The sequence below is a fragment of the Pinus tabuliformis genome, chromosome 7, assembly GCF_031772625.1.
Source record: "Pinus tabuliformis cultivar Carrire ecotype Pingquan chromosome 7, CPIR1, whole genome shotgun sequence".
NCBI lineage: Eukaryota > Viridiplantae > Streptophyta > Pinopsida > Pinales > Pinaceae > Pinus > Pinus tabuliformis.
This window is the reverse complement of record NC_142293.1, coordinates 587,256,557-587,266,484: the sequence shown is the minus strand read 5'-3', so window position 1 is coordinate 587,266,484 and position 9,928 is coordinate 587,256,557. Positions and strand designations below refer to the sequence as shown.

At 40.3% G+C, this 9,928-nt stretch overlaps 1 protein-coding gene across 1 annotated transcript; it reads left to right on the top strand.

The window, feature by feature from the left end:
* Positions 1-1,720: 1,720 nt before the first annotated feature.
* Positions 1,721-8,959, top strand: LOC149248801 (uncharacterized). Its single transcript, XM_089458544.1, has 2 exons — positions 1,721-3,785; positions 8,257-8,959. The coding sequence occupies exons 1-2, from the start codon at positions 1,962-1,964 to the stop codon at positions 8,632-8,634; spliced, it is 2,202 nt and encodes a 733-aa protein (XP_089314670.1). The 5' UTR covers positions 1,721-1,961; the 3' UTR covers positions 8,635-8,959.
* The last annotated feature ends 969 nt before the right edge of the window (positions 8,960-9,928 follow it).

The following is a 9,928-nucleotide window of genomic DNA, read 5'->3' as shown; positions in this document are numbered from 1 at the left end:
AACAATGGACTCTATATAAGCAGGGGCCTCAATGTGGCCTGAAGAGCAAGCTAGAGAAATAGTTTATGCACCCTCTATCTCCTAACTAGCTGAGTTGGTGGAGGACAAGTTGTGTCCAGGCTCAGGGCGACCATCTTGGGCAAGCTGGGCCCTCCTTTGACGGGGTCGACCCCTTTGTTGGGGCATATCGAAATTGACAGAGGTTGATGACCAGTTGAGGGTGAAAACTAGGAAGAGTCCGTCGCTGGACCTGCAAGAAGTAATACAAAACCAAAGACCACAGAACCACTACACCAATTGAGAAGATACCAGAAGAATAACACAACGTGAAATATAACAAGACGAGCAAGAGTACAACCAGACTAGAGAGTTGGATGGGACAAACCCCACTCGCGACCCAACGAATTTACTAGAACAGAAAACACAACCCCATTTGAGAAGATGAGCAATTTTAGTGACTTCCCCAGACCACCTACCGAACTTACCAGAGGTCGGGGTATCACTTTCACGCCATTGTAGACCAAGAGGAGCTGCGAACACTGAGGCCACAACAGAGAGTCCACCAACACACATAGACAAAACCTTGCAACAAAATAAGCATGCAAAGGATGTGAGAGACACATAGACCTTACCCCATGCACTAGAGGGAGGAACCCAAAGCTTTTGAAGATGCGAGGACAACCTAAGACCAACAATGGCATGGAGACTATATCGGATGCCGTCCGCTCAAGCTCCAGGATCTCAGGGGTAGACCAATAGACAGAACCCAACCCAAACAGAAAACCACAATCACCCACATCGCTCCTTAGCCAAGGCCGAAACCCCAGAGAGCCGCCATGGCACCAGACCTGGACACCTACAAACTCCTCACGACCCAAATTCATTAGCCAAGCTTCCAAACTAGACCGAAATGCTCTCTAGACATCAAATTTAACATTAGGTTGTGTGGAATAAATCATCGCACAAAGAAATTGATTGCGAGAACGACACATTAAGCAAGATTTAATACTTGCGTGGCCAAGAAGCAAACACCAATGACCGTGCTTGAGACACTTGTACCTGATTGTGATCACCCCATCAAGAAATTAAAATAATCTATATTAAAAACAAATTTTCAATTTATTTTTATATAAAAATCATAATTATGGTAAATTTAGTAAAATAAATTAGTATGATCCAATGTTAAAATAAAAATTATTATATACATAATAATTATAATAAATTTCCTAAAATAAATTAGTATGATTAAATGTTATTAATCTTATAAACATAATAATTATAATAAATTTCTTAAAATAAATTAGTATGATTAAGTGGTTTTACCACCTTCGGAAAAAAAAAAAAAAGTGTTGTTAATCTGGTTAGCATTTCCACTAATTCCATGCCAACACTTCCGTTTTATCAAAAATACAATTTACAAATATAGAAAAACATCCATTTTATTTTCCATATTTTATACTCTGAACTCCGTAATGCAAAATTCCTATTCCTAGGTTGAATTGAAGAAAAATTTCCTTCATCCATAATGATAAACTTTTTCACCGCCAAAATTAATATATATATATTAAAGATAAGCTTGCACTCCAGACGGCGCATAATAAGTGTGGGAAAAGTCGTGATAAATCCATGATTAAAACGAGTTTATGGCAATGATTCACCACCACCATTGTACCACTCACGCCTGCTACAGTGTGAACACAGTGTGCAGAATAGGATCGTAGGGTGGACCTGGTCTTCATGGAAAGCCGAAAGTTACCGTTGGAACATGATTCCCTCAATCCATTCCCACTTTTATTAATATTAACTCAAAACCATTTAACAATAATCAATACGAATCCAAACGGAAGCCTGAGAGCCGAGCAGAGTTTCGGGAAGAGTGCAGAAGAATAAGCAGGGAACTGAATGCTTTTTAGTGTTAATGAAACAGAGAGATTTCTGATAGAAAAAAAATTTGAGGAATAATGGCGCAGTTAAGCTGCGAGGAGCTGCTGAAAGTGGCGCACAGCCCTCCCCACTATGCAGTGGCGCGGAGAGACCACGCAGCGCTCCGGCGGATAATCGCGTCGTTGCCGAAATTGGCTCGGGCGGGCGAAATCCGCACGGAAGCGGAGTCCATTCGGGAGGAGCAGAGGGCGGATGCCATCGCGGGCGTGATCGATCGGCGGGACGTGCCGGGCCGCGAGACGCCTCTGCACCTCGCAGTTCGGCTGAACGATCCCGTCTCGGCTGAGTTGCTCATGTCTGTAGGCGCCAACTGGAGCCTGCAGAACGAGGCGGGGTGGAGTGCCCTGCAGGAGGCAATCTGCGGGCGCCATGACGAGATCGCCATGATCATAATGCGGCATTACCAGCCGGCGGCATGGGCTAAGTGGTGCCGCAGACTGCCCCGGCTTGTGGCCTGCATGAGGCGGATGCGGGATTTTTACATGGAGATCGGTTTTCAGTTCGAGAGCTCTGTTATCCCCTTCGTGGGTCGCATCGCGCCCTCGGACACTTATAGAATCTGGAAGCGCGACGCGAACCTGAGGGCCGACACGACGCTGGCGGGGTTCGATGGGTTCAAGATACAGAGGGCGGATCAGACCTTCTTGTTTTTGGGTGAAGGCAGCGATGACGGGAGAATCGCGCCCGGGTCGTTGCTCATGTTGGGACACAAGGAGAAAGAGATCATGAATGCGTTTGAGGATGCTGGGATTCGACCTTCTGACGCCGAGGTGAAGCAAGAGGCCGAGGCGATGAAGCAGACAAATGTATACAGGCCTGGAATTGATGTTACCAATGCTGAGCTTGTTCCTCAGCTAAATTGGAGAAGGCAGGATAAATCTGAAATGGTGGGAAACTGGAAGGCTAAGGTCTATGATATGCATCATGTTATGTTGAGTTTTAAGTCCAGGAGAGTGTCCGGGCCGGGGGAGAATCAAAATGGTAAGGACGAGAGTGAAGATTATTCAGAGATGCTGACTGAGGATGAGAGGCGGCAGATGGAGGATGTATTGAAAATGGGGGAATTGGAGCTTAATGGTGATGTTGAAGATGGGTTCTTGGTTGCAGAGAGGCCTGCTGATTTTGGGCGCAGGCATAGTTCTTTTGAAAGAGGGGATTTGGATTTTTATGTGGAGAAGAAGGAGAGGTTTAGTTTTAGTAAGAGTGGGAACTTTGAGCTTAGGTTTAGTAGCAAGGAGGTGAAGGAGGAAAAAGGCTGGGTTTGGGGTAGCAGGAGGAGTTGTAAAGATGAAGGTTTAGGAGGATTAGGTCAGAAGAAAGTTGTGAGTGGTTCTAGGAGCTCTTTCAGTATTGAGGAGAAGGTCAGTGATCTCTTGGGTCCCAGGTCTTCGAAGAAGCCTGAGCCGGGAAGGAGGTCTTTGGATGAAGGAGCAGGGCATAAGAAAGTTGTGAGTGGTCCGAGGAGCTCTTTTAGTATTGAGGAGAAGGTCAGTGATCTCTTGGGGCCTAGGAAGAAGTTGGAGCAAGGGAGAAGGTCTTTGGATGTCAGGAGGGGGGAATATGTTGGGGCGGAGGATTTCAGGAAGAAGGATGGGAGAAAATGGGCTGGGAAAGAAGTGGGCGGGCGGCGAAGAGGTGCTTCTTCTGGTAATGAAAGCAGCAGCCATGAAAGCGTGTACAAGAAGGGATTAAGGCCTGTTTTGTGGCTCACGCCGCAGTTTCCACTCCGAACAGAGGAGATGCTGCCATTGTTGGATATTTTGGCGGATAAGGTCAAGGCTGTTCGTCGTCTTCGAGAATTGCTCACCACAAAGCTCCCCTCTGGGACGTTTCCTGTTAAGGTATGTGAGCAATGTTCTTGTTCTTGTTCTTCTTCTAGTAAGTAATAATAATATAACTGGAGGTTAGGATTAGGTCAAACATCAAATTGGATGATAATGATATAATTGAAGGTTACGATCAAGCAAAACATCAATTTGTTGATGTATCAAATTATTTGTTTATAAGAAAATGAACTCCTTTCAATTGATTGAATGCTAAAGAGGACGAAAGTCTACTAAGCTGCAACTGTTTGATTACTCTGTAACGTGTAAGTAATAATTGAGTTCGCAACGCACAATGCTCAAATATAGTTCCATCCCTATTAAGAATGCACTGTTTCACTGTACCTTGGTAGGTCTGCCCACACCAGCTACTTAGTGAGGAGGCGTTTAGTATTAGTCTTTCTCACTTGAGATTTTAGGGCTTACTAGCATGGGAAAAGATCATAGGGATTTCATAAACAAGGCATTTCTGTCAAAACTTTCTACACATGAATATTGTTCCCGGCTAAGGTATGTGAGCAATCCATCTATGGTAGCAGCATTTTGTTCTTCTCGGATTGTTCCATGGCATCTAGGGCAGTGGTGGAACAATTTTGGACATTGTTCCCGGCTAAGGTATGTATGATTGTATCACTTCGTCTCACTTGAGATTTTAGCGTTTACCTACTGGCAGGGGGAAAAGATCAAACATCATAAAAAATTCATAAACAAATCGATTCTTTGAGAAAAGTTAAAACTCCTATTCATGGATATGGATCCCGGTTAAGGTATCTGAACAATCTATTTATGATAGTGGCATTTTGTTCTTTTGGTAGTACATTGGTGGAACTTTCTTGATATTGAGCTAGTGAAACCCAAGGCTCAAACATAACTCCATGCCTTTTGAAGCATCCACATTCTTACTGTAACTTGGGATGTCTGCCCACTCTAAGCACTTAGTTTAGGACATTTGATAAGCATCTAGTGTCAGTCTGTCTCACTTGATATTTAAGCGCTTACCTATTAACACGGGGAAAAGATCATAAGGAATTCACAAACAAAACGTTTCTGTGAGAAGCCTTACACATGGATATGGATCCTGGTTAGGGTATGTGAGAAGCCTTACAGAAGCAGCATTTTGTTCTTTTGGTATTGCTCTGCCCCTTTAGTACATCGGTGAGACTTTTTTGGTATTGAACACTTGATGCCCAGGCCTCAAACATGACCCCATGCTTATTAAACATCCACATTCTCACTGTAGCTTGGGAGGTCTGCCCACATGGGCCACGTAGTTGAGGACATTTAGTATCAATCTGTCGCATTGAGATTTTAGTGCCTATTTACTAGCACGGGAAAAGATAACAGGGAATTCATAAACAATGGATATGGATCCTTAAAAAATGTACCAAATCAGGGTCGTTGACAAGGTAAAGTATCATTAGTTTATCATTCCGACTGCTTATTAATACTTGCCTTCAGCGGAGGGATGCCAAGGTGGGATTGGAACTGGAAATCCCTTGCATAAATTTGTTTTCTGTTACATCTTGTTCTTTGGTATTGAGTTGCTTCGTTTACCTGTCATCTTCCTAAACTCTTAAAGATTCAGTGGACCATAATCTTCTGTTCATTTTGGAAGCTTGGATGTTGATAATGTAAAGCTACATTGAAAATTTTGTATTGATTTTCCGCCAGGCTAGATTCAACGTATCCTATGATGTTTTCTCATATGATATCATCCAATCTATGCAATATGCGTTATGAACTTACGTGTGCGCAAATGCTTGCTGATGCTAAATTTAAGTTGTAACAACTGTCTATGCCAGATGATCTTCCCCAGGAAGTTGATCTACATTGAACTTGAGATAGGGTACTGTCTACAATGCTATGCCACATCCCTGGAGACTATTTTGGATGACAGTTTTCCATTACAAAACTCAGGAAGTTGCGAATTTATTTGGAAGGGGCTTGTGTGAACTGTGTACTTTACTGCAGCATAAAGTGTTATAGCACCGGTTCTATGACGTATTGGCACTCTTTGATTCTTAAATTTGAGTTTCATTTATTTCTTTTAAAATCAATATGTTTGAGTACTTGACAGATTCATCTGTGCATATGCACCTAAAATAATAGGCAGGGAAGAGAAATCTGCCACATCTACAGTTTTCCTTTACAAAATCTGGGAAGTGGTGAATGTCCTTAGAAATGGGCCTGCTTCAACCTTAAATGTGGTGCAGAATGAAGCTGCTGTAATACTAGTTATGTGACACTTGGATACTCTGTGATCCTTGAAATCTGAGTAATTCTTTCAAAATCAGCGTGTTTAGTACTCAAGACAGATCCATGAGTACATGAGAACCTAAAATAATAGGGTGGGGAGGGGGGGGGTGGGTGGCGAGAGAAATCTGTTACATCTACTGTTTCCTTTACAAAACATGGAAAATCACGAATGTTCTTAGAAGGTGCCTACTTGAGCCTTGTAATGTTGTGCAGAATTAAGTTATTGTATGACATTTGGAGTCTGGACACTCTGTGATCCCTGAATCTGGGTTCAGTATTTACTAATTGTTTTTAAAATCAATACATTTTGGTACTGGAGAAAGATTGATGAGCGCAAATGAACCTAAAATAATAGGCAGAAAGAAAATTCTGCTATACACACAAACTCTGCTACACTAAAAACTTCCTACATGGAGGACCACAAATGCCTCAGTGAACTTGTCATGCATATAAAATTACTTTTCTTAGCCAGATGTTGAGATGTTTTAATAAGTTTGACAATTCTGTTCGAAATTTTTTTTATTGGCCTACAACTGTACATTGGCCTTTGTATAATTGTGTTGATTTTCCAGCTTCAAATGGTTTAAGTGCAAGCTAGCGAAGGTCCAAGTATTATGTTGTAGCTCTGTGCTAGTCATATGGTTATTGTTGGACCAAGTGTTCCTCAGTTTAACCTCTGTTGAGTTATTGGTTTGATTTTCATACTTGATAATTCATAATAGATACATGCAGCATAAAAGGAGTTGGCTTTTCAGAGTCTTCAAGCAATTCATTATAGCAAGAGGCGTGACCACTGTTTATGCTGTTATTTTTAGATGATTTTTGTACCATCCTGGGTGCAATGGCTGTTAGTGTTTAGTTCTTCTTTGAATAGGTTGTTCATCTGTAATGAACAAGCAGTGTTGATGTAGGCATTAGTAAGTGGTGCTCTCACAAGTTTTATTGCTCTGGAGTCACAAGTCCTTCACACACCACATTACCAAAGCCCTAATCCTATTATTAAATATACAAGGTAACAGAGAGCAATAACTTCTACCATCTTAAAGAATTCAATTTACCACAATGTATTCTTTTTGACTACGCTTTTCGAAAATGCTTTTGGTGTTTCTTAGTGCCCTCTGCGAATTAGGTCACACCAATATAGCTATTCCAATCTAGCATTCACAAAGGGTGTAAAGTATTTCCAGTTCGAGGAGTTGTCTCATGTATATTGGAGCCTATGATTACACAAGTTACCGATCTGTTTAACATAGGTTATATCCAAAATGCCTTGTACACCAAGCTTGCTGAGCAGCTTGCTTTTGCCTAGTTCTGTTAAATTCATCAATGCTAGCCAAGTACTTCTCTAAATATACTTAAGAAAGTGCTATTTTTCCAATTTGACTATGCTTTTTGAAAATGCTTTTGGTGTTTCTTAGCGCCCTCTGTGAATTAGTTCACACAAATATAGCTATTCCAATCTAGCATTCACAAAGGGTGTAAAGTATTTCCAGTTCGAGGAGTTGTTTCGTGTATATTGGATCCTATAATTAGACAAGCTACCGATCTGTTTAACATAGGTTATATCCAAAATGCCTTGTACACCAATTTTGCTGAGCGGCTTGCTTTTGCCTAGTTCTGTTAAATTCATCAATGCTGGCCAAGTACTTCTCTAAATATACTTAACAAAGTGCTATTTTTCCAGATCCACCTATAGAGGATTCAGGATTCATTTTTCCATCTGGATCTGGCAGGATCCATCCCAGGTCCTCTTGGGGCCCTAAATCCGAACTTTTACCTAGGAAATAACCCCCAACCCCCTTTCTAAAGCAGACAAGCCTTGAGTTTTCTATAATATTCTGCATTTATGAGTTTGTAAGAGTAGTTTGGAGCAAAATATATGTGAAGATACAAATTTTCTAAAGTTTCTATGTTTTTGGTTGAGGGTTTACCTATGTGTGTGAGTGCGTGGTTTCCTGTATCCTGACTTTTCAAAAATAATTGGTGGATCCATATGCATTTCCACGCAATTTAAAGAAAGTAAAGTTGGCATCTTAATGGCGAGAACTACAGTTTTACTTATGTAGGGCTTTCAGTTGGAGACTTATTACATGCCATTCTGCTCTTATTTTCTCTACTAGTTTTGTAAATTTCAAGTGCCTATAGAAGTTTGTTTCATTATTTCCATAAAGCATGCTGCTAAACATTATCTGCAGTCATAATCAATGACTCGTATTTTTTGATTTACTGTCAGGTTGCTATTCCTGTCGTTCCTACCATTAGAGTAGTTATTACTTTCACAAAGTTTGAAGAGCTGCCACCATCTGAAGAATTCTCGACACCTCCATCCAGTCCCGCTCATCTGCAAGATTTGATTGCTAAGGAAAGTAAGAACACACAAGAGTCTTCAAACTCGTGGTTTCAGTGGATAAAGGGCTCCAACAGCCGAAATACAGCAGCGCCTGCTAGTCCAGATAAACTTTCCAAAGAAGTTCAGGATCCATTTGCTATACCAAGTGACTACACATGGACTACAATAGATGCTAAAAAACGGCAGATGAAAGAAAAGAAGTCTAAGACAAGAAAAGGAAAGAGATCATATGACATTACAGATAATGGGGCTGAGAGATAGATATGAAATTTGGTGATCATTATTTAAGATTACTTCAAAATGAGGCTGTCAGAAAGGTATGACATAGAAAAAGGCATGTAACGGTATTATATGAAAGTTCATCTTTTTAATATCAAGTTTGATTGCTGACAGGCAATGTTGGAAGGTGGGTGTTTGTAGTAAGTCTTTTTGTCACTGACGTATGAATTACAGTGTCATGTTTCCTACCTTCCTAAAATATTCTTACAGATAATGTGGAGTTTCCGTTACCCTGCACATGTTCAGATCCTTCTTGTAGAGTGTTTAGCCTGGCAATGAAATGAATGTTTAGTTTTTTAAGTTGTAAGATATAGAAAGGAGGAGACAATTTAGTACCTCTATACAAATCAATAATTTCTTCTTCAATAAATTATTTCTTGAAGCAAAAAGGCCCAGGGTTTTGATATAAGGTCTCGACTATCAGGTTATACCTAATAAAGGAACTTAAAACAACCATGGAAATCCACGACTAATCTATTATTTCTCTTTGCAAAGCTCTTTCTATACTCTAACAAAAGCATTTCCCATTCATGAAAAGGGCAAGGCTATGTCCAAGGACGACCTGGTTGTCCCCGGGAGAAGAATCAAGTATTTTCTAAATTAAAAGAAGCTAGATCGAGCCAGAGTACGACACAATAAAATCTGAAGAGGAGGAGGAAACACCAAAATAAATTGCATCGTTATCAATGAAGCATTTAAAGGATGTTAATGCCTCTCAAGGGACTAACCATAAATACCAAAATCCCTTCCAAAAAGATTTTGTAACACTGATTATCATCTTACGCAAGAACTTACTGGAAAATCCGTTGCTCTATTCAAGGGAAAGGAAAAAGAGCAGAGAAGGAGAAAGGAATAAGGGCAGGGAAGGAGTTTTAGGTCTATTGTTTTGGGTGTAGTTCAATTTTTCTATATTTTATTTTTTGGTTGGGATTATATAGCTTGTGATTCTAACAAGTCAAATTTGTGATTCTAATATATCTCTACAAGATTTCAGGTAAAACTGATTAGAAAATATGTCAAAACAGTCAAAATATTAGACAAAGCCATTGTTTTGTGAAATAACATTTAGAAATTTATTACAGAAATTAGATTAAATGTCAACAATAACATGTGTTTGGCAAGGTAACTATCATAAAGCAATTCTGATTCTTTATTTATTAAAGGAGCAGTCTTTAAGTATGGCTTTTTGGAGTTTCCAGCAGATTTTTAGAACAAAAGCAAAAAAAATTATGGCCAAATCTTGATTTGTGTTGTTTAAACTGGTTTTTTAACTGCA

Bases quoted from the DNA above. Each gene is read 5' to 3' on its own strand.
- LOC149248801 (XM_089458544.1), top strand. From the start codon at position 1,962: ATGGCGCAGTTAAGCTGCGAGGAGCTGCTGAAAGTGGCGCACAGCCCT. The intron at 3,786-8,256 runs GTATGTGAGCAA...ATTTACTGTCAG, and splicing joins CTGGGACGTTTCCTGTTAAG to GTTGCTATTCCTGTCGTTCC.